This window comes from Ischnura elegans, chromosome 13 (assembly GCF_921293095.1).
Source record: "Ischnura elegans chromosome 13, ioIscEleg1.1, whole genome shotgun sequence".
Lineage (NCBI taxonomy): Eukaryota > Metazoa > Arthropoda > Insecta > Odonata > Coenagrionidae > Ischnura > Ischnura elegans.
Genome location: NC_060258.1, coordinates 12498339 through 12524190, shown reverse-complemented (window position 1 = coordinate 12524190; position 25852 = coordinate 12498339). Strand labels below are relative to the sequence as shown.

Sequence of the window (25852 nt, the reverse complement as noted above, 5' to 3'; positions counted from 1 at the left end):
TTTATTATTGAGTTTATTTTTCCAGTTTGTGTTTCTTTTTTTGTGTCTCTGTGTTTGTGAGGCACCCAAGAATTGAAGTAGTGACATAGCCCAAAAGTTTTTTTCAACATGATTGCCATTTTTTCTCAGACTGGAGAATAGTTGATAGGGCTAAAAATAGTTTCAGACCAATTTTGACGGACTTAGAGAACGCATTAGTTAAAATTTATCAATTCCAGCCAAACGTAAAAAAGGACACTTTTTTTCAAAAGCCAAAAGTCTTCAAATAAGGTTACCCCATTATCCCGACCCTGAGTCTTCAATGGCGTTATAAATTAGATTGGTGCAATTTAGGGATGATTGAAAGTAACATTATTGCCGTATGCACTATAAAGTTATTTTTAGGAAGATATTACAGAATTAATTTGTATCCTCAACCAAGAGTAAACAGGTAAGTCAATTTGCTTTACCCTGGAGTGTAGAGGTCATACTCGTAGAGTGAGGTGAATTATCTACTACGTAGTATGTAACGAGTAAGACATTGTCAAACATTTCAGTTTAAACAATATTTTTATCTGTACAAATAAGGGTGTCATTAAGAAAAATTCCGGAATATTTTTGCTTTTTTGGCCATAGAGAGAAAACCGTTGCTTAAATCGGTCTGGAGCATTGAGAAAGTTTACAGTGCCACATACACACCACCTTCTTTGATTCTCTGAGCGGTGTATAGGGTGTGTCTCAACGAAAATGATTTTTCTGCGCCATGGATATTCTGATAGCGTTCCCAGCAACAAAATATCAGGGATCAATTTTTGTTGTGGGAAATTTCCTTGTAAAGATTATTCGAAGCTCTTTGATCAATATTATATGCTGTAATGCATTTTTCCACCTGGCAACGTGGTTACATCAGAGTGGCCTAAGATTAGTGCGGTGACGTCTCGTGCTACCTGCATCCAAGATAGCGGCGGGGTAGTGGCTGCGGTTATTACGTTGTTGGCAGAGCGAGCTAGGTATGATGCAAAGCCACGTGATGCAACATAAATCCCATTCTCTTTTTTATTTATTAGTATTTACATTATATTACTATATTTTAGCGTAATATTTTATATTTTTTATAATAATTGCAGCATTAAAGCCTTCACTACCTACTGAAGTTTAGTGGGTGTCTTTTTCTAGCAGTAAATGTGTGTATGCTAGTAATATAGAAGAAATAATACTACAAAATCGTTATATTCACCTATGGATCTCCAAATATGCATTATTGCTTTCCTCTGTCAACTCCTTCAGCATGTTCAGTGTTGAGATAAAACGGTCCTTCCTGCAACAGAAAGTCAAATTAGTCATTAATTAGTATGACACCTGCACGGAATGAAATATCCATTTATCACGTGTTTTTGTGTCGGATATTTAACTCTATAAGCAGAGGACAACAGCTAACACTTAAACAAAGATTAACGTCAAGGGTATGTATTGAATTCCTTCTCAGGAGCGGAGATCGAGACGATATAGTCCCTTCATCCATCCAATTCCTCCTCATTGCATTAATTCTTATATTTTAATTTAAGCAATTTGAAATAATATAGTTCCTATACAGAATGAATAACAACTTACCTAGTACCTGTAACAATAAAAACGAAAGATAGACGATAATTAAATTACATGTCAAACAGTAACTTAAAAAAGCAGCAAATTAATGCGACAGCCACCATCTCAGTATTTAGGTAGTTATTCGGTTGTTTTTCATTTGATGGGAGGAAATTAGGTCAGTAAAATGTTTACTTGTCGAAGAAAACGGATCAATATCATTCGGAATGGAATTTATTGGGAAGGAAAGCCGGTAAAATAAAGAACGGTTAATTATTAATAGTTTGGATATTGGTTTGTGGGCGAAGCATGGAGATCGAACCATTGTGGCGGAAAGGCCTTTAGAACGTTATCTTTTGACTTGAATAAACTCAATATTAAAGATAATACTGATCAAAATTTCCTTTGGCTGATCATGGTAGCCTTAACTCTTCAGGGATTTCCCATTTTGTAAATATTCAACCCTACGTTATTCTAACGGTTGAAAACATCAAATATTTTTAGTTGGCTATTCAATCGGAATAAATCAGGTATCGAGTATTTGTCATGTGAATTTTATCGTGTGACTTAAACATAGTATACATGCGGAAAATATTTGTAAATATCATTTGTATTCATGATATACATCGAGCTTCAATAGGTCACATCACCCGTAGACTCAAAATAGACAGATTTTAGACATCTTTAATTTTATGAGTGCTCGAAGGGTACCTTCAATGAAACTCATTTGATATACTGAAATGGCTTTTTATATGAATACATAGAGAACCTGAATTCCTGTAAATCATGCTCTTCCATTCATCTGAAACTATTACCACTATAGTGCAATATTACAAATGGAATGACGATAAGGTATTATTGCAGAGATAGTTCTTTTTTAAGTTTTAGGTGATGGCAGCGGACACTCTGAAAATAGGTGATTATATTCGAGTTTGAACGCCAGAGGATAGGTGCCTGCTACTGTGTGCGGGGAAAAGGTGGCTGGATGATGTAGAAGATAACCTCAATACAAATTGGCGTAAGGAAAGGGCAACATCTTGTTTTGAAATGAGATATAGGCGAAAAGCGGCAGCTACCTTTAAAAGCTCAGAACTCTAACCTAAGATATAAAATTAGCCACCGAAAATATGGAATCAATACCCCAGAGTAAAGAAGAATATGCCGGAGATAGTGACAAGATGAATGCTCGGTTAAGCAAGGATCACAAACATAACGAACTAAAGAAGGGTTTGGTGAGGATCCAGGACCCAAATATTCGATGCTGATAAGCTTACTCTCACCTTAATGACCGATTACAGTGCTACTATCTGACAAAGCAGAACCACATGAAGTCGATATTCAATGCATCCGCTTAAAATAATCACTTATAATAGGGGTTACCCCATTTGCCAGCCACAGAAGAGTCAGAGAGGGATCTGAATACATTTCCATTAGATATGAAAAAGACAGTGGGCAACTTTAGCCTCATATTTGATGTAAAGTAAATCCAGATATTGGTATTTTACATACCAGATTCTGACTCGTGACCCATTTCTAGTAAATGCGGCTGAAAGGTCACAATTGAAGGTATGTACGAAAGGTCCTCTTCCCTGATCAACTAAAATATTTACCATGGTTAATGATTGTTATGTACTGACCAGTGGATACAATTTAAAATACTAAGGTTTCAAAGTAAAACGTAGAAGGTATGCTGAGGGAAACATGCACCCTTATATGTGAAAATAACAAAGAAAGTTGGATAATTTTTCGGATAAGTTTTAGCGGACTTAACCCGCTATGCTTTTATCCATGTCATCACCTTGGAAGCCTCCGTACCAATGGAGGTATTTTATGGAATGGAAGTCTGTCTTGTACTATATTTCAGAATATATACTTCTTCTTTCTTATTTTTGCCGAAGATTTTTTTTATGATGTAGAATTATAAACATCTAGACTCACCCATTGGTTGCTGAATGATCAACGCTCTGCTGGGCTTCAGCCGGTGCCCCTTGGTCTCTTGTCAGAATATTTTCATCCACTGCCTCCAAATGGTGCTGATAGCTTTAAATATAAAATCATTTTTGACATAAGATGATTTCTCCTTGATTGCTAGAGTTAGCAGCTTAAAAATTATCAAAATATTTTATATACGGACATTCAAAAATAGACATAGAGCTGAGTCCTTTAAATAACGACCCATTTGGAATAAAATTCACCCTGTGCCAGAAATTTTTTCATTCAAATCAGGGTCTCAGGTCTTTAAAAAAATTTAATATTAACCACTGCCGCTAGAGACTTGAAGTTAAACATTTCTTCTTCAGTATTCAGTGGTCTGGTGAAGTCTTGACCTTCCAGAAACCAGTCGAAATTCTCGGGTCCTCTCAGAAAATAAAATATTATATATTTGAATTATCTCTTTTATATACTGAGTATAATTTCACAAAAAGATCATTCAAAGCAATGGTATATTTATTCATAACAAATGCATGTTGTAAAAAAATCGACATAGCTAATTTAAGAAAAATTATTCATTACTTGCCTAACCAAAATTTACTGATGATCATGATTTTTGTTATCTTAGTTATCATGCATAATCATTGGTAAAAGATGTGTAGTAATTCAGTGTAGTAGTTCTCATATTTGTTAATTTAATACTGAATGTCTCGATTTTATTATATTATTGACAAAATAAGCATTGGTGTAACCCTTTAGATAAAATAAAATATATACCTAATTATAAATGGGTAAGGATAAAGGGGCCAGACTTCTTGAGACTGGATTGGACTATAGTCAAATGGGTGACTCTCGTAGCACCGAGAGTCTTGTCGACAATGGCGAGAAATTCAAGTCTCGTCTGGACCACCGAGACGAGACTCACAGATCACCATTGAAAACCCTAGGTAGGACGCGATACTCTTTTGACGTGAAGTATTGCAATACGACGGAATAATTTGTTGAGAAATATGCTGAGAAATAGCCATTAATCGAAAAATGTACTAGATTGAAACGTTTTATCCATTTCAACCGCAATTCATTCCTAATATGAATCGGTTACTGCAGAAAGTCGTCACTTCCACGTTGGACGATTTTACTTTTAATATTTTAGTTGTTGCTAGGTGCAAGACTCAGCGTTTCCTACTGAAAACAAAACATTTTATGGAAACATATGCTTGGTGTTATTGGCATGCGTGTTTCCTTTTAGTAGGAAGCGTTGCGTCTTGCGCGTAGCAACAAATTAGTTAAAAAAAGATTAATTAGCAAACTTGGACATACTTTTCTGCAGTTAGCGATTGATTGGAGGATTTAAAGGAAAAATAAAAGGTAAGAGAAAAATTAGATCTAGGATGTTAGAAGAAACGTTTAGATATACTATCATAGATTTTATTTATACCATCTCATTGTCTTGGCTCTACTCTCGTGCCGACAATTTGTGTCTTCTCTGTGCTCCTAGGTGTAGTAAGGAGTCAGTGATTCCCTCGTGTCCCAAATGTGAGCTCTCTGTTAAACGATACAAAGTAGCGTAATCTGTGAGAAGTGTTCTCATACGTACCAATCATCTTGTCCGTCTGTGTTACAATTAGACGCTGAATTATCAGCGATTGAGGATGTAGGGCGGTCTTCCATTAGCGGCACCTGCTCTCCTGGAGACGAGAGTAGAGACATTGGCACACCTTCCTCCATGTCTTCGATCGACCTCCGGGAAGCAACGGCTGATTTGAGCATGATGAAGGAACTCCTGGATCGAGTGAAAAGTATTAAAAGTCAATAAGCAGTTAAATAATAATGAAGTAACAAAAGTGAGCAAACAGGAGGTGAAGGGCACTGTAGAATCATAAAAAGTAGTAGGTAAAAAGTAAAACATAGCCACCTCCGTCCCGGCGAATTTTATTACATTACATCATATTTTGAATTTTTTCACCGCTTATCATAGTAAAATTTCGCTATTAAAATTGGTTCAGGTGGTCCAGTAAGACAAAATCATCATACATATGCGTGATTTACAGAAATCAGTAATATTGTTTGTTAAAATCTAAGTGAACAGAAATACGTAGATATTTCCCTGAACTGAGGAGAATAATGGATGGGGAATGAATGGAAAAATCTTCAGAGTATAGGAGGACATGAGGACAAATATTGGAGTCAGATGAAGAAAGGTTCGGGGAGGAAGAGCTTCAAAGAGGTTGAAAAACTGGCAATTGAAGAGATAGGGAGAAATGATGACCTGCAGTGGGTATAACAAACTTAGGATTGAAATACTATGCAGGGAAATATGCATTCTTAATCATGAGAAGTCGCATTGAAAAAGTATGCATTCCATACATCACATCAACGTGAGAATATGTTTCAGAAAACGCCCCTAATTTTACCTTATTTCTCCGTGACATTTGCATCAATGCTATTCAATTACGCGGGTGGACACTTCTGTAAACCCACTTAAATGATCCCCAGGTAGCACATCCAGAGAAAATGCGGATAATCCCTTGTTGCATTATTGGTGCACTTTTTTCGAACGCGAATTACTGAATAAAGAATATCAACATAGAAAAACTAATTGAAAACTTGTTTGTTACAGTGAAGGTAACTTTTTAACGATTTCATGGTTGATACTTTCAAAACAAAATTATTTCAGTCTTCGGTATGTTTGTAACATGACTGACGCACTGATATGTGGTCTCTTTTGTTTATATTAGTGAACCTAACATTGGTAATATTTAAGACGCATACGGTCGATAGAAATTATTATTTGTTGAATTGAATTGAGTAGATGCAATTGCAATCAAAGAAAGTGTTTTTTTTAGGATAGAAGAATAATATTTATGCAAAGGAATTAAAGATATCAAAATTAATTAGTTGCCTCCATCACAGTTGTAGGCCTATAAATCGCTCTTTGAAAGAAAGATAAAGAAAACAACATTTATAATCCCTTTAGAGACTTTAGATGTTCAATAATTGGTGAAATTTTTGGCATGCATTGCATTGTTAATGCATTGAAATAAACTATGGAATGCACTCTGTATACATTTATTTTTAACGTCATCGGTAGGCTTCGTGAAGTTACGTCTCGCAATCATACTTATTTTCCTTGGACAAAATATATACAAATCACAGCGGTTACGTCTTACAAACATATCAGCTGAAAATAGAATTTTAAGAGAGAAAAATAGTTATTTCGCTGCGACTTTAATGGTATTTTATGTTATTCCAGCCGATGGCTAACTAACAATTACCGTGCAAACGTATACCTCCAAAGATTTCCCTACCATCAAATTGGCTAACAGGACACGAAGCTTATACATAAATACAAGTATCGCGGATACGTAAGGATGGGAAAACTGCGATGACAACCATCGGCTAAATATTAGTGATTATGGAAGCATTTTTCACTAAAAACTTCATAGCCCAGAGCTGCTTATGGGAGAATTTAAATTTCAAGATTTTTCATTCTGAAAAGATGAAAACTTTGCACTCAATCATAATTATCGAGGTAGATAAGTATTTCGTCAACAAAATATGCACCAAAATAATATGCAGTTTTGATATTTCCTAAATAGAGCTCAAATTTTATGCGTTTTTGATGTTGATTTGAACATTGGGTCATAATGGGGTAATGTAGTTAATTTTTCAGAGAAAAACTTAGCCACTTCAAAATATCTGTCGGAGACTGAGTCCCAAATTGTCATACTAATTTGGTGGAACTCTGACGACGTTAAAAACTAAGAAACAGCGTCTCCAGATACATAGAATCTCCTTGCTCATTGCAAACAGTGTCAATAGTTATGGAAGGTCGGCCATTTTGTGCAGTGCTATCAAGTCTGTTGGATCTCATTCCACCCCCGTATTGCGCGAATTTCCTCCAGGATAGCATAACCCCACAGTGGGTCACACTGTCAACATGCGTCTCATGCAATATAGGTCAGATTGAATAAGGGATGTATGTGGAAAATCAATTGGTAAATCCAGAATCACACGATCAATTCATAAGTCAAAAATGATGGATTGCTTAAGCGATAGATTTTCAGGGACGAAAAGAATGATCACTCATTGAGCCATCATTTTATAAATCACACAATTATTCCTACCGTTCTTCAATCAACCGATTACTCCGTCAATTTCGGTATTCACCACTTTCACTCAATTAAAACCCTGGAGTGACAATACAATCGCTCATAGAGGCCTAGGGTTCTCCCTGGATAAAATAGGATACAAGAGATCAGGGACGCAGCTAGGAATTAAGGCTGGGGGGGTGGTTTAAGTGCAACTAATACCGGGGTGTGTGAGGGGATATGGAATACCCACCAGGATAAGCGGTAGGTGCGAGATTAATAAACTTCGGAATTTTAAGGTAAATGGTTCAAAATGGTGAGCTTTACGGCTTTCTGAGGGATAATTTATTAAATCTTACACTATTCTATTAGCAATATCAATCCAGTTAAGTAAACTGGATTAAACTTAAACATTTCTCTAAGCTCTGGGGGGGAGGGGAAATTTATCCCTCAAAAACCACCCCTCGCTGCGCCACTGCAAGAGATGTTTGCAGCAAGAGAGATAAATGGACGGGGAGGAAGTATAACCTAGATTAAGGCTATCCTTATCGGAACTCATCTGCAGATTATATTAAAATGTTCAGCAGGAGAAAAAACTCAATGAATTTTCAGAGCCCATGTCCGATTCATACTCGAGATAAGCAGCCTTGAATGTCCGCTTTTAGCTTCGACCACGCCAAGCCCACGAAACGTATTGCCATTGGCCGACGCCGCGCGACTTGTGAACCTCGTGACAGTGAAATGCTAACAGAATCAGAACACGTATTCATCCCGTGGAATAAGTAGCCAAACGTTTCTCATAACGGCGGAAATGGGCATTAATTATTTGAGGGTTTATGCCCTAAATCTTCGACCTAATCAATTTAGATGCTCTATATATTTTTTACCTCGGAGCAAATTATATCGCTCCGCTGAAAGTCGAGGGAAATGTTTGCAAGGAAGTGTATAAGTATTAGCACTGTGAAAAGGTTGTTACTGTGGATGAATAATACGATTGATGAATAATAAATTTCCGCCAAAAAACGACTCGCTCCTCCGCGACCCGAGTTATCAGGGGAGCGTCTGGAGCAAGGCGGGAAACGGGTGAGTTAAGTTTTCCGTGACATCACACCTTTAACTGTAGCGCTCCATAGCGTATAACGAACCGCCTGGGAGCTCGTCTGTGGCGCTACGAAGCATTAGTAGCGCTCAACGGAGCGCAACCCAAGAATGCAAATGCAACAAAGCAAGAAAAGGTACCAGGTACTAATATGATGGATTTTTACTTACTTCAGCCCAATTTCTCCTCGCAAAATCTTTCAATCGTAATCCATACCAAAAACTTGATACAACGCAGAAAAAATCCTTCGTTAAATATTAATAAGGGAACTATTCTATTCTCATAATTAATAGCATATAAAGAAGTTCAATGTCAGGGGCATTAATGTATCGCAAAATTCGCTTAGTATCGAAATTATACTCACAGTGAAATTGGACCTCGAAAATAAAAAAGGCAGGCTTATTCAGAAGTGGTCTTCTTGCTTGCTGTCTGCAAGGAGCTTCTTAAAAGCGTCTTCTTCGGTCTGAAAGAAAGAGCAGGATTATATCAAACTCATTCTGAATACCTCGTATCATCTGCTATTTAACTTTAGGTACTCGAAGTGCGGGCGATCGCCGATAGCATAAGATTGACACGTTATCAGAATGGCACGAGACGAGAAATTCGCTGTTGGCGTCTTTTTGGGCGGTGGCTCAAATGTCCACAATTGCCTAACCGAAGGCATTTATCTTGGAAGAGGTGTTGCCTCAGAAAGCACAGAAAACACTGGACGGCAAAAAATTACTGTTTTTCGAGCCCTGATTCCATTACTGCTGATTATTATGTAAAATGACCTCCTGAATCCGAATATGACATCCGTTTTTCTCCATCGGCCACCATTTTCGGGAGGAAGCCCCCCTCTACTTTTCATCTCTTTCGCAATAATTTGGAGGAATGAAAAGGATTAGATTAGTATTTATACTTCTTATTTGGTTTTTGAGAGGTTAAATGTTCTAAAAATGATAATTAATGGAAAGAATGTATATTTGTGGGGGATAAGCTTCCGTTAATGATTTAAAAAAAAACATTGAAAATTATCAACCTTTCCTTTTTTCGCAATTTTTTCACTTATTTTCTTCGTATTTCAGCTGCCATTTCATCCTCAAAAACCCGAAATATCCCAGGTTGATGGAAAATTATATCAACAGCCGTCCAGTGTAATTGGCGAATGGAATCATATTTAGCACTGTCATTGGATTAAAAGCGTGTCCTGGCATTACGATCTCTCCTGGAGGCCGTGGGTTATCATAGGCAGAGAGTTGGTGCTACCCTTAGCGAAAAAACTGCTAAAATTTTTAACAGTCAATTGGCACCACTGTTGAATTAAACACTAAATTGGGGTCAGTGTTAAAATTAAACAGTAACTGTTAAAACTAACAATAACTTTTTACTCTAATAGTAACTGATAAATCCAACAGTTATTGATGAATTCAGCAGTTGCTGTTGGATTCAACAGTGGTCCCAACTAACTTTAGTAAATTTCAACACTTTTTTCGCTGAGGGTAGCCACGAATTCAGCGAGAGAAAAATAGAAAAGTCTTCGGGTTAATAAAAAGGGAATTTCTGTATATTTTAAAGCGGGACGAATTATATCGCTGCGATAAATGTCGAGGAAAAAATATGCAAGAAAGAGCATAGCCAATAGTGCTGTGAACAAGTTGTTATGGTGGATGATTGATGCGAATATTAAATGCTCAATTCGTCCACTTTCAGATAATACCGGGGAAGTTATGGGAAATGTTGGATAAGCTAAATCTCAAAAGAAAGGTTGTTGTTGGGTTGAGATGATCCCGGATTTTCATGAGCGGAAATCAGGATATACATGAGAGCATGCATGTATAACGTATTTGTACAATGCATATATAGGCTATCCTTAACTCTAAATTATCTGCAGAATAAATTGTAATACTCCATAGGAGAAAGTACTAAAAATTCTAAATTCGTTTTAAATAGTTCAAACATAAAAGGTATGAATGAAACCAGTTAGAGGTAAATATTAAGAGCTCATATCCGATTTTTACTCGAGATAAGCAGCCAGAAATGTGCGATATGAGCTTCGGCCACACGCAGACCACGAGCCGTATCTCTATTGGCTGACGCCGCGTGACGTGTGAACATATTAATTGCCTCGTGACTAAAGCTTAGAGATTCTGGGCACGCGTTCATCCCGTGGAATGAGTTGGCAAATGTTTCTCAAAATGGCGGAACCATGCAATCATTTTGTTACGGTTGATTCTAAAAGCCTTCGGGTTAATAAATAGGGAATTTCTATATATTTTTAACTCGGATTAAATAATATCGCTCCGCTAAAAATCGAGGAAAAATAAGCAAGAGCATAGTTATGAGTACTGTGAGCAAGTTGTTATGGTGGATGAATAATGCGAATAATAAATGCTCAATTCGTCCACTTGCATATAATGCAGGGAAAGTTATGGGAAATGTTGGATAAGCTACATCTCAAAGAAAGGAGAAAGATTGTTGCTTGGTTGAGATGATCCCGGATTTTCATGAGCGGAAATCGTGATATACATAACGTATGCATAAACGACAAAAGAAAATTTTTTTCCTACGATTGCATTGAATGCATAATACGTTTGGATCTTGCTAACTTTCTTGTGAACTGCTTTGTGGGAATATTTATGGTTGTCCCCATTTAAAAATTCATATTTAATCGATATAGTGATAAAATTGCATTTGAATCAACATATTTCATCCATTATGTCTAAAGGATGATGCAAAGGCATTCCTTCAAATTCCTTACTAAGCTTCGAAGATGATTCCTGGATCCTGCTTGGACATTCGCAGTGTTACTGGAAGATAGGTCGTCATTCCATGGTTGGAAGCACTACATTCGCGGGCAAGACTTAATTCACCAGGAAGGCAAATGCAACGAAGCAAGAAAATATTCAAGGGGACAAATGAGAGGGATTAATCGGTATCTTCTTTTCAAAATAGAAAGATATTGGGATCTAGGAGAAACAGATCACGACTCACTACAGCCCAATTCATCCTCTCCAATGTCATTCAATATTTGTACATAAAACTTTTAAAACTCAGAGGGTCTCCTTCTTTAAATTTTAATAAGGGAACTTTTCTATTCTCCTAATTAATGGCATATAGTAATCACAGAGGCAGGAATATTAGAGTATCACAGAGTTCACATAGTATCGGTATTATACTCACAGTTAAAATTGGATCTAGCAAATGAAAAGCAAGGCTTATTCAGAAGTTGTCTTCTAGCTCACTGTCCCCAAGATGCGTCTTCAAGGTACGTCTTAATGGCGTCGTCTTCGGTCAGAAAGTAAGCGCAGGATTATCTCACACGCGTTCCCAAAACTGCGTTTTATCTGCTGTTTATCTAAAGGTACTCGAAATAACGGCAATCGAAGATAGCATGATATTCACACGTTATCAGCATGGCGTCAGACGATAAATTCGTTTTCGGCGACTCTAGTGGCAGTGTGTCTAATGTCCACAATTTTCAAAGCGAAGGAATTTTCCTTGGAAGAGGTTTGGACGAAGCAAACACAGATAATTGACATGTTATCTCGGAAGGATTTATAGGAGCAAAAAATGGGAGCAGTGTTGAGAATGGATTCGATGAAATGCAAGCTTGAGGTGACTGCGAGACATATAGGGTGGTTTCCTTTTATTTTTTAATTGCCTAAATCGAATGATTATTACTCCGGGAGTAGGTACGCATTTCGCGCTTTTACATTTTTAAAATACGATATCTATTTTTCACGCTTAAATGAAAATTGAAAATTTTCAAGCGCGCGAAAACGCGACGGGTATGTATGAACGCCGGGAAAACTCCGTGTGACGTCGTTCTGGTTCCCGCTGCCCCAAAAAAGGTGACCTTGGGGCGATTCTCTGAGCGCTACTACGACGCAAGATGCTAGTAGGTAGCAGATTACTATGCTAGCTGTTAGCGCTTGGCTTAAATAAAGATTGTTAATACCTTATCAAGCGAAGAAAACTTTCCGACCATAGCCAGTTTTAATGGGTGATTATTAAGACATGTTTCCCTGAGCTCTGTGCCTCATGAATGAATTGGTAATCTCAGATGATGTAAAACTTCTATCTACTGGTATAGAATTTAGGTACCTGTGACATCACGTGGATTGACATCGCATGTGCGCCAATCTGACCTTTTTCAAATGAGGATAAAATTGACCCTTGCCATTCTTCTAAACCGGTATTTCTAAAACCAAATAATTTGTAAATTATGAATACACTACTGGTCGATAACAATTCGCAATCGATGCCTTTCGTTTTCTTTGATGAAGGAAACTACCCTATTGTCGGTTTGAGCCATAAAAAATGACTGCTATTAATGATAGTCCAGAACAATATTCTTGCGTATATCTTTTAATAAAGATCAATTTTTGGCACGAGGTGAACCTAAGGGTCTTAGATAGGGCACGATAGCTGCTAATTGACGGATGTGAATAAAGGAAGATATGTTTTTATCTTTTTTTCCAATTCAATGACGTTCTCTCTTCTTGCTTATCAAGAGGTGCAGATGGTCATACGAAGTACTTATTTATTTATCTATCATGTTTTATGTTCGCCCAACTAATATATAATTGTAGGGTGAACAATCCAAAAATGTAACTACAGAAAAAAATTGAAAATAATTTGGTCACAGCCGCAAAAATAGTAACAATCATAATAAAAAATGCTGAAAAATATTAACTAAACACTATCACACTCGTAAAACATATTTTTAACATCTTTAAAAAAGCAGTCTTTCTTTTGATACAAGTCTGGATTGTTGAAATTTTTGTAATATGCTACACAAATCCTACGTATTGGCGTATTGGAATAATAATTTGTTTTAACCTTTGATATGTAAAATGTTCTCTTCAACCGGCTATTAGCATTTGAAACTATAATTCTTATTTCCTCCAGTAACTAGTAACATAGGCCCTTATTGATGACATCATTGAAACAGCGGATCCTTTATGATTCTTCTATTTTGCAGGGTTTGGAGAGCAAACACTTTTAACACATCGCTATAACAAACTTTATTTTCGAAAAGCGGAAATACATGATATAATAAAAAATATCGAAATCTAAAAAATATCTTTGAACCTGCTCTAGCATTACAATATGTTTCTATTAGTATTAGTCTAAGTATTCATAGTTTGAAACTATCGCTAGCTCAGCGTCATACATTTCCATGGAATACAATTCTCTTTCTTTCTTGTAAGAAAGAGTATTTCTCATTAATTCTCAAAAAAGATCATATTTTTCAATAGGGAACAATTTATTATTAACTTCTAACCGCCATGCAACGCAGTAGCCTTAGATAGCTTCTTAGTTACATCTAGCGCCCGGCATCAAGTAGTGAAACTAAAAACAACGAAAGCGCAAGGAAGTTGGATGTCTTTACTCATGCGGCAATGATCACTGATCCTCTCATCAGATTTGGTTCTTCATACGGCCGCGGAGGGCGCATATGTACGCGGAGGTTTGTAAAGAAATGACGAGCGATGGCAGTATTTAGTGTGCTCCATGCTGCTTGAATGGCGTTGAACCATTCCTCTGTTTATTCAATGTTCTTTTTCAATATATTATACCTTATAGGAAAAAAGACAGTGTGTATTTTATGCCCGGAATAAGAGTTTTCATGTCGAGAATGTTTTCAATTTAATATAATGGGGGCCTAATAAATGAGTTCAACAGTTCCAGGCTTCAAATGGTGGAGGTTAGACATTTAAATAAATCAAAAAATGTAGCACTTTTCCATGAAATTATGTGGAAAGTGCTTCAATCTTTTATTAATTTAAATATACTAATGAATTTATATCTTCGTTAAGTTGCAAAATAAAACCATTAATTCTAACGTGGTAATAGGGAAATTACATAATTTGATAGACATTATGATGATATACTACAGTGAATACTCAGTACCGCAATATACTTTTTTCCGCTTAAAAATTTTAAATTTAGTTTATGCACTAGAAAATGACTCCCAAATTTCTCCCGAATTTCGCGGGCTAAAAAATACCGCCCCCACTAATCTTATGCCGTGACGTCATCATTTAGTAGGAGTCCAAGATCCAAGCCCAGATACATCGAGGCTGCAGGTTTGGAAGATCCACGTTGCGTTTAAAGGAGAACCCGACTGAAATAAGGAAATATTACAAGTGGTGCATTGTTTCTCTGTGCAATAACACCCCAGAAAATATTTTCGTCTGCATTCCCACGGAGGAAATTAGAAGAAAAGCCTCGATGCATGCCATCTGTAGGAATGTGCGGTACGGAAAAATATGAGTATAATAAACGGAATGATAAACTCGTGTGCCATGTGAGCGAAGATAACTTTAATAAAATAATATTTCCATATTTCATCTACTGAAAAACTTGAGGCTGAGATTTTTCTATAATGCGGCCGCCGTAGAACAAAAACTCAACTTTTCGCCAAACAACGAGGTACTTGTTTCTCGATGGGTACGATGGACTCGAATTATTTATGGCACTTGTTCAATTTCAGTTACGGAAGGACATAGAAAATCCCATTATGTTTCAAATCAAGGGAGGAAATATGAAAATACAGAGCAACGTTGATCCTCATGCATTCGAGTGCCAGCCAAGAAGACAGCGTTTTCTTCTACTGTCGGCGTCAAAATGATGTTCCGCTGTACTTTGCAAATTTATATCCCGGCTTCACTGAAAGCTATAATAATGAATTATGCGTCATTTAAAGGAAATTTTATTCTAAATTCTAATTTATTTAATTACAAAAAATTCAAAAATGAAGCCACACCAGTGGAATAAACGACTGCGCGCTCTTCCAATTTAGCCGTTTTGTCAACTTGATGAACTCAACCTAGGGAAAACTACTTCCTCTACAGCATTCATCTCCCACAATAATTTACACTCATCAGTGCCGATTAATAAAATGACTTTTGGGTATTTTTAGAACTTATCTTTTGTTATAAATTAATGAAAATATTTAAATATTATCTTGTCCTATAGTTTACCACGAAAGAAAAAATAAAACCGTTAGAAACACTTTCAATTATTTGTAAATTTTCTATGATCCACTATCTAAAAATGTTGATATTTGTAAATGTTAATCAACTCTTTAATGCTATGTTGCCAATCGTGGCCGCGCCGGGTAAACAAGCAGCTGCTGTGAGGATGTATAGGAGACGCATTAAAAAGGAAGTTGTAGATGGAAAAAGAATGGAATCCAGAGGTGGTCACAAAAAATGAATCGCAGCATTCTTAGATTTTATTCTACGCCGTTTCTTGCTTTTCAAAAAAAAAGTTGAGTAACAAGAGGAATGTTTCGCGGACCTTGACTTGGAAACTGTAGAGATAAGAAAAAGACATGTGTGGATCAGCAATTTCCATTTAGTTGGTTGTCAGGATAAACAGAGGATCCATTTAAAGGTTGTCAGGCCATCGTATAAAGATAGGACTGATGTGAGCCACAGGGAAAATGGGGTGTTTGAGGGAAAGTCAAACACAAAGTTGCCCAAAGAGTGAGCAGTTCTTACATATGTTGCTCTTTCCCCAGTTAAAACCAAATAGACTTTGGATTGGGATGATATTTTCACCACGGATTCCAATGATAGTGAGAGTGCATGTGATAACGGTCATCGTCGAAGGTCATCCCTCTAGGATTGTCGATACGAAATTTTTAAGTAACAACCAATTGCAATGACGATGAGCTCGTCTTTAGAGTAGGTTTCAGACATGGTATCATGAGAAAAGCTCCCAAAATGTATTAAAGACTCTGTTTGAAAAATATTAACATTTTAATGTTACCCTGGGAAGGCCTTAATTACAAAAGTAACTTATTAACACCGGAAGACGTTGTGTTTATTGCATTGATCGAAGTGCGATTGACTGATTCTTTCTGCAGAATAGGAAGTGGCTTCGGGGTTTCTGAGTCACAAGATGGTAGATTATGTTGAAAATTCGTGCATATTATCGCTACTAAATTGAAACAATTTATAGTCTGCCTTCCTCAGATTCCAGTCTTAAACAGCTTCCTGTCGCCTTCCAGGCAAGGTATTTTTGAGTTTAAAGTATCATTGACAGCTTCGAAGTGGAAAATAGTTCACCATAAGACTCTCTAACGGACTGCCAAAAGAATGCACATTTCACATGAGTGTACACTTTCGCCAATATTAGATGCAAGTCTCACATTGTTATGAACTATAAAACATTTAAGATGCACATCAGCTACCTTAGCATTTCTCGGCATCGACTTTCGGCGCCGACGAAGTCTACAGTTTCACTAAAATACCCTGGTATCATGATGGAATCAGTAACAGGAAGCTTGCCAGGATCAGCCTAAGAATAACCATACTCCTTCATCTTTACGCAATCTATCGCTTTCAATGAAGGAAAAATAGATCAAATAATAGCCCATAAGTCACAATGGACAACTGCGATACGCCTACACCTCAAGAAATGAATCATAACCACGCCGTCCCTTGTATTCAAGTATGCAATCTGTACTATGGCCGTGCCGCCGTGCCTCCTCGTACTGAAAAATGACGTCACTTTTCTATCAGCCAATCATCGTTTTCGATTCTCACTTCGATTTGAAAATTCTCGTGAACTTTGATGAATTAAACATCGCAAACCACGTTAATAAATAATTTTTAAAAAATTTTAACCGTGCTATGCAACATATATTTTTTATATAATTTTGGAGCTCTTGATTATATTTGAAATATATGCAAGTTCCCTATTGTTTTACTGATGGCGTAAGTTTGATAAAAAAATTAGCTTCTACGCGTTCTTTTTGTAATGTTTACGGAATTCTATGTAAAATCGCAATCACTAAGCAACAAAAGCCCTGGGCTTCTCCAAATACACTGTGACACATATTAAATTGCTCACGATGAATCGGCTGCTGATTTTCCAATACTATTCTCCCTACCACCACAGTGGGATTAGCTGGAGGTGATTAGCGAACGAAGAGGAGTAGTCAAAATCTCATGACGAATACATGGAAGTGGCTCCTTGATCACTTCTCTTGTGCTGCGCTATGTGCGATAAACGTACGATCATCGTTTGCTTTTAACTTTGTCCACTGTTTGCCTCCTTCGTGCTTCTCCCTGTCTGTCCACAATCCGCTTTATCGCCGTTTTTAACGATTCCCGGGTATTCTTCGTGTACTCTCTTATCAGGAGGAGTCGCTTATCGTTCGCGAAAAAAAGACATTTTCAATCAATCTATTCTGAAGTCTTCCTCTCTTACTCAGTTTTTAAGCTCTGATCTACAGCAAAACTTAAGGCATCCCTAAGATATGGTACATTTGGACGAAAAATAAACTGCTCATTAATTTACTAAATCTTTTTCTTCTAGTTTGCCATTTACCATCTACGAGTGATTCACATACTGGTTTTCTTAAGACATCAGTAACGCTAACAGAAGTATTAAAACTGGTTTTCACGTACCTGGTTTATCTTTTCTGTACAAGCCGTATTTAAATTCCTAACAATAAGCGAAGTTTTTAGTGACATTGTGGCGCAGAATACCGCTTGGAGAATGGAATGAGCGCTCACACCTAGCTGCTAAGTAGCGGTCGATTACAAGCGTTATATCACTAAGCAGCTTTTGGGATGTAGGGCTTAGAGTGCTTCTAATCATCATCACAATCATAAGTCAACAATCCTAAGATTGGTGTGACGCAGCTCTCCATATCTCTACCATCCGCTAACTTTTATAAGTGACGTATTTCTTCTCTTTTACCACCTTCATTACTTATACTATTCGGGGCCGTCCCTTGCCCTTTTTCCCTTCCACCTGTCCATCTACGATAGTCTTCATAAGGCCTTCGTGCATCAAAATGTGGCCAACTAAGTTGTCCCGTCTTCAGCTAAGGGCATTTTAGCAGGCTTCTCATTTCTCCCACTCTCCTTAGCACTTCCTCGTTGCTCACACGGTCAGTCCATTTTATCTTCATCATTCTTCGGTAATTATTTATTGAATTGAATTGTTTCCTTACCTCTATACTTGTATTCTCAGCTGTAAGTAAATTCTTCTTTTTGTAGAAAGCCCTCTTAGCCTGCGCTTCTATTCTACTGACCATTTCTTTCTTGCTTCGTCCATCGGTGGTAATTTGGCTTCCCAGATAAGAAAACTCTTTCACATTTTCAAGCTTATACTTTCCTAGGTTAATCTTCGTCTTAATCCTCCTCTCTTTTCCTGCAAACTAATATCTTAGTCTTCTTTTTGTTGATTTTCAGATGATTTCTAGTCGTTGTTCGTTCCATATTTACCAAAGTCTTCGTCAAGTCCTTTTCTGACTCGGCTATGACACTTCTTTGTCGTCAGAGTACTATTTTTTTCTCCGTGGATATTGACACCCTAAGCTTTCTCCTTGATTTCATCGGTGGCTCTCTCTATGCAAGCGTTGAAAATAAAAAAACATTTAGAACTTACTTCCCGTGAATGCAACTAATGTCCTTCACTCCATGACTATTTATCCAGCACCCTCTACTCATCTCTGACTTAATCTATTTACCACGCCACTATCTCTAGCCTCCTTTACACCCATCCATCATTGTAATACACATCCTAAATTTTACCCCTTATTGCGGTAATTACAAAATTGCCCCGTCTAAATAGGCATAAGAAGCAAACAGATAAACCCAACGTGAACACATGATTAACCAAATAAGTCCATACATTATGAAACCTTCTTTCAAGCAATACTCACTCAAATCTAATGTTTGGAATGAAGGAGACGAGATGAGTTAAAAGTAAGATCCAATATGGATTCGCCTGGTACCCTTGAGAACAGTATCAAAACACCAAAAAGTCTCTATATTCTATCAACCAACAGTGAAACTTCGATAAAAGAGAGTTCGATCGACTGACATTACATATGTTGGATGCAGTGATGAAACTAGTCGACTTCTGCTAATGCCTTAAAAAATCATTCTTTAACGCGGACTTCTACTAAATTGCAAAATTGAACTAAAATTTCATTCCTGATTACGTTTTCTTTTGTTTTATTATTTTGTGACTCTTTTACGTAAATAATAGCGAGCTCGAGTACAACACTTTGCTCCGACAAACGTCGCTCCATCTGCCTTAAATCACTGAAAACATTGTGGAGAACGAAGTGTCCCCCTCCGAGATTTATGGGCCCCCATTGTGTGTATTGGGTTGTGAGTACGTTTCTGGATATATCGGATAAAGAAAAAACTCAAGGGTGGGCGCAAAAGATAATGTGATCAATCTTCACTTTTATCGTATGGGAAAATAATGAAGTCGCGTGGAAAATTTAAGATACTTTTATTTAACCATCAAATGGATTCACAAATTTAGTTACGTCGTTTGATTTTGGTTGTGTTTTAAGATGAAGAAAAATTTTTAAGATAAAAAAAGATTTTTATTTTAAAAGGTTTTAAGATAAGGAAAATTAAATAACATGATCATAAATGGATAATAGCATTTCATACGAAACATAAATGCTTTGACATTAACATTGAGAGTGCAGTCCCCGACGAGGAAATACTGAGCCCGCCGTAAATCCAACGACGTAACTTTTTTCATTAGAGGCCAGTAAAACGTAAACTATCAGCACTATGCAAACAAAAATTTTTATGTAGACGAAGATAGCCGAAAAAATCGACAAATGAAAATATCTGAAGGATCCATTGGAATGTATAAATGTTTACACCACTTTTAAAACCACGAGGTGCTGACGCAGGGAATCCATATAAGGATTAAACTGATTACGTAGAAGACAATGCTATCTTATGACGTTGAGAGTTCACATTCGTGGTTCCGCAATGTTCTGCAATGCAGACAGCCACACAAGGGGGAGGGGTGCCTCCTGTGCCCCCCCCCCCCAAATGTATCCGCCACTGGTTATGGAGGTTACCGTCAAAACGGGCGCTCCAGGGAAATTTTGTAATGATTGGGCTGACCGGTGTCTGGGGCCAACAGTTAACTCATCCCTCTGTCTGGAATTTGAAGCCAGCAAAGCCCAGAGTCCTCTGGGTGGCAGTTATCTAAACTAATCCTTCATGCGGTCAACAATGTAGTGTACTTTCGACAATCCAGAGGACTCTGGCCAACTCTTCCCCTAAACTACCTTCCCCTTCCTTGCTGGTGTGATTTCCCCTCCATCCGACGCTGCAGGTTAGCCTATGTGCAAGGAGCCCGCTTCTCTTGAATTGCCTATATCATCAGAGTAACATCGTAATCTTCGGAGTTAAAGGAAACACGTGTTTTTAATGAAATTCAAGTATGCTCACCCATTTTGCGACTTCTACACGTAAGGTGACTATCTTTTTTTTCTATTTACATCGGAGTATTGGAATTAAATGATGAAGTAGCGGTGCTAAATGACCAAGATGTCGACGCAGCCTAAGTAGAATTGCTAAAATTACTACTGTAATCACTCGTGCTTTCATCAGGGGGGGATACAGAAAAAACTCAAGGGGGGGGCGCAAAGGATATCTTGAGCTACCTTTACTTTTATCGTAATAAAAAATTAATCAAGCCACGTGCGAAGTTGAATAAAGTTTTATTTAATCTCATTATACACGTACATAAGTCAATATCTTACGATACAAAAAAGTTACAACTGTGATTCTACAATGTTCGGCAATGTGAGGGGTCCCGCAAAGGGGGGGGGGGCACGCGCCCCCTGCGCCCCCCATCTGTATCCGCCTCTGGCTTTCATAGAAATATTTAGGACGCCTTTTAGTCCTACCACACGCCGTTCAACTTAGTTTCTTTTATGTTTCAGGTTCGTTTTGGGAAATAGTAGTTGCTATTTGTTAATACTAAAATACTTACGCTTTAAATACTAGTTTAATGAGTTTTCTATGTACATTTGATATGATATTTCTGTCGTTCGTTATGTTTATGTCTTTGTGGAGTTTTTCCCTTGCTAAATCCGCGGTTAATGAAAAGATTTACTTGTGTGAGAGCTAACGTAAAAGACTGGGAAATATTTTGACAACGTGGCGCCAACGTCTTTGAGATGGGCGTGGGATGAGTTTCAAACCGAATCAAAACTGGGGAGGGATGATGTTTAAATCAGTGATGCTGGCGGATGATCAGACGTTGATTAGCGAGACAGCGACGAGATGCTAAAGGGGATGCGTTGGACAATCGTTGCGAGGAATATTGAATAGAGGATCAAACAGAAGACGAACATGGTATTGCATAGCATCAAGAGCTATGAATATCTACGGTTAAGGTAATAGTATGTGGGGAAAATATGAACAGGTATTGCAAGTCAACTATTTGGGCAGCACGTTAGAGTAGCACGGATACAGTATTAAGGAATTCAAGAAGATAATTGCGTTACAAAATGAGGCGTACATGAACAGGAAGGAGTAGTGTGAGAGGATCGTTGTGTGAGAGTTTAAAGATAAGTATGGTGAAGATAAGAAGGAGAGGAGGAGGAACGACAATTAAGTGCTTGGCATGGTGGGTGAGGAGAAGCAGATTCTTGATGAGATTTGATAAAGACAGAAGGCATGAAAGGAAGGATTACTGATCGGGAAGGGAATGTTGAAAAAAGTGTTGAAGGGAATGATGTTTGGGAAATGAGGGAGATGAATGAATAGAAAAGGAAACAGTAGTAATTTAATAGTAATCGTACGCTGTTCCATTTGAAAAATTGATTGAAACCAAAAAAATTAACATATATGATAAAAAATTAACAATAAACTCCCATTTCATTATCAATAATACGAAAAAGTCAATTAAAAAAACGGGAATCAAATGATATATAGGAGTAAAAAATAATTTCTATTTCCAGCCACGTTTAAAAAAGTAGAAAATTATATCCAACGGCTGTTTACATTATTTACATAAATTGAAGTAGAAAAGAAAACATTGCAGTTTAAATAACTGTTAAAAGAACATTTAAAGTATCAAAAACGAAAAATGTGATAAATGTATGATTGTATTGCTTTTTCTAAAAGACAAGTCTGACACATGTTGATCTGCAAACATTAGTATTATTATGTTATAAAAATTGCATTATCCTTAAATATTATTTCGCCCTTTATTTGCTTTGATAGAGTGGAATTCCTCAAGTGAATATCTCAATTATTCCATCATCAGTACCGGACTTTTAATTTTCAGCGATAATCTTTATTGTAAACTCCAAGCATGATAAGAGTTTTCTTATCTATTTTAAACGAAATGCCAGAGCCTACTTGGTTAGCAAAAGAATCGTGTTTTAATATTAAAAACCCTTCAAATGAAGTAGAATAGTTGTTATTGTCTATTTATTTTCACGCACTTCATTTGTTTTATAAAGTGAAATAACATTATAGTTTCCAATTTACATGAAAATGAAGCGATTTCCATTCACTTTGATTCTCAAATTATCTGATGGCTAATTTTTAAAGTTTTTATATTACTTTAAATCGAAATGAGAAATGAAGATCTAATGCAACAGTAACATTGAAAGCCGTCGTGAGTTACTTAAAAGATTTTCTGGAAAATGCCATCACGCACATTCTTTCTTATGTTCAAAGTAATTGGAACTTATTGATCCCGAATAATAAAATATGTCACTACCCAGACAGCACAGAATCCTCCGTATCTAATTCGTATGCAGATAGTATCCATTGACGAAAAGCGACGGAGCGGTAGTCAATGGATACAATCTGCATACGAATTAGATACGGAGGATTCTGTGCCGTCTGGGTATACATTCTATTCATAGTATTCATCTCGCCAACCTACCTTCTCTTGATGTCCTCAAATTGATGTCTTAACACAATGAAGTCTTATGCAGTTCGTCTCATTCCATCTTCACTCTCCTTCATTTCACATTCTTCGCATGCCTTCCATTTCTTTATTTTATTTCTTTCTTCACTCTAAAATTAAAAGCATCTTTCTAAATTTTCATTATTTTAAATAGGTTTGAGATCTCAGTAACTAAATCAATAATTTCATTTAGAGCCGTGAAGAAGACAAATATTTTTCAGAAGATTTACCCGAGTGCAATATTCTGATAAAATATCCAAATAAAAGTGTTCACCCTGTCAACCTACCTCGCCCCGATCCGATGTCCCGAAATCGGAAAAAGCCGGACAAAAGTCCAAAATGGCCTTTTTTGAGATAGGGACCTGAAACTTGGCACAAATACTCACAAATGATGGTTAATTATGGATTTGTATGCCATTTTTAATAATTTTGATCCGTTGTAGAGATACAGCAGCTCAAACATGACCAATTTTCAAAAACTCGCGTGAACTCGCTTTTCTCCGAAAATCTTTGAACTTAAGCAGGTGGTGTTGCAGTTGTATGATTTTTATGGAATAAAAAACACAATATTCCTTTGAGAAGATGCTTTGGCCATATTGTTCATGATTTTTGAAGATTTTGGTTCACATTTACATAGTTTTACAACACAAAATGGCGTACCCATGTTTCGCGTGAAATTTCAAATAAAGTAGACATTATCTTTCGTTTACGAAATATGGTAATCGGGAAACTTACATCACGGTGTGGAGTAGACATTTATAAAGAATACTGCGAAGAAATCTTGGAAAAAGGTTTGCGACCACGGAAATGAGAGCGATTTTTCGATCGCGCATCAAGTCTGAGCTACGCCACGCGGGACTCGGAGGCTTGGTAATGTCGGGTCGTGGTAATCAAGTTTTTTTTCAGAATTGCTTTTTAAAAATCGCCATTTGATGCATGGCACATAGTCGGTATTGACCTTAAACACTATTACTAAGATAATGGATCGAGAATGGATTTTTTATGAGATTTTACATTGTCTTTTTTTATTAACGGTAATTCAACTTTCAATCCCCGAATAAACTGTCGTCACTGATGTCTGAGTCCTCTTCTTCAACATCATCCAAAATCTAGCAGATCTCTTAAATCTTTAGCTAGGTCAGCCACTTTAGCTTGAGATACGGTATCTTCTAAGCTCAATGCCTTCTCTCCGTCTCCTCCTTGTTTGTCGTCACCTTGAGCTCCAAGTAAATATCTGTGTGAGGGGTTAATTTTATGTTTTAAACGCATGATATTTGTTTACGGGTAAGTGAAATGCAGTGAAATAGTGTGGAATTGGATTTCCGGGAGAGGCGACGTTGTGGTTCTCTCCCGGAAGGTATTTGCAAACCCGCCTCCAAATGGCGTAAAAGAGGGCGTTATTGTGTGAATCGGAGGTGTTTAAGCCCGTATGACACTTGCCAATTTATTGGCCAATAAATTGCCCCAATATTGGTTAAAATATTGGGCTTTACGCATCGTATGACACGTACCAATATTTACACCAATATTGGCCGTTATAGTGTTCTAATATCCCGCTAGAGAACGCCACATAACACAAAATGACAAAAGAGCATCTCAAAACGCAGATTAATTGCTATGTTAGTTGCCAATGAGCTACAGAATGGGAGGTGGCATAATAATTGTAAATTTAATAACTAATTCGAGGGGCTGCAAAGATATTCTCGAATTGCTTGAAATATCATTCGGGTGAGTTCCTTGAATGATGAGAGATAGGCAATATTGTGATCTCATAGGTGAGCCAAGATAACGTAGCGGCTCGTTTTGGCTGGAATATGTTCATCGAATAAACAGAGATTGTGTCATCAATTGGGACTTTCAACCGAAACTTTAGCGCTCAAATCATGAAAAATAGTTTAATAATTGTAAAATAAACAAAATATAGACGCTATCGAGGAGAAACACGACGTTTTTATTCATTAAATATCCGAAATGTTATTTCCGAATTACCCACTTTAGACAGTTGATGTTTGTGAATTTATATTCTCTCAAAGTACATATTAATTATTTGAGCTATTTCATGGGTTGCTATGCTTCTAAAGTTTTTATATATGATATTAAAATTCCGAGGTGAAATGTTTTGCAAAGAGCTTCTAGATTTGGCCACTAGGAGTCGACAAGACTGAGTTCTGATTGGAGATTGGCCTCGAGAAAATAGAACCCGTTCTAAAATCTAGATTGGCCAAGAAATTGTGCCCAATATTGTGAAACGGAGATTGGGCTAGAAATTGGTGTGTGTCAGTGGGTCCACAATCCAATATCCAATGGATTGGCCAATAAATTGGCAAGTGTCATACGGGCTTTATGGGTAAAGGGAGAGGGGATAAAAGGCAGAGACGCGAGGTCCCTCTCTCTCCTACGCTCTGTCACGGAGCAAGTCGAATCGCGAGTGCAGTGACAAGCAGTGGTAGCACGATTTCGG

The 25852-nt window shown here is 37.2% G+C and overlaps 1 protein-coding gene across 1 annotated transcript; it reads right to left on the bottom strand.

Moving 5' to 3' along the window:
- Positions 1-1212: 1212 nt before the first annotated feature.
- On the bottom strand, positions 1213-11950 carry LOC124170026. The gene is made up of 5 exons (XM_046548710.1): positions 11848-11950; positions 9050-9148; positions 5093-5278; positions 3502-3603; positions 1213-1297 (listed from the first exon to the last, which is right to left on the bottom strand). Exons 3-5 carry the CDS (start codon positions 5263-5265, stop codon positions 1213-1215), a joined length of 360 nt encoding a protein of 119 aa, XP_046404666.1. The 5' UTR covers positions 5266-5278; positions 9050-9148; positions 11848-11950.
- Between the last annotated feature and the right edge of the window lie 13902 nt (positions 11951-25852).

Bases quoted from the DNA above. Each gene is read 5' to 3' on its own strand.
- LOC124170026 (XM_046548710.1), bottom strand. From the start codon at position 5,265: ATGCTCAAATCAGCCGTTGCTTCCCGGAGGTCGATCGAAGACATGGAG. The intron at 3,604-5,092 runs GTACGTATGAGA...TTATATTTAAAG, and splicing joins ACAGACGGACAAGATGATTG to CTATCAGCACCATTTGGAGG. The intron at 1,298-3,501 runs GTGAGTCTAGAT...TTTCTGTTGCAG, and splicing joins GATCATTCAGCAACCAATGG to GAAGGACCGTTTTATCTCAA.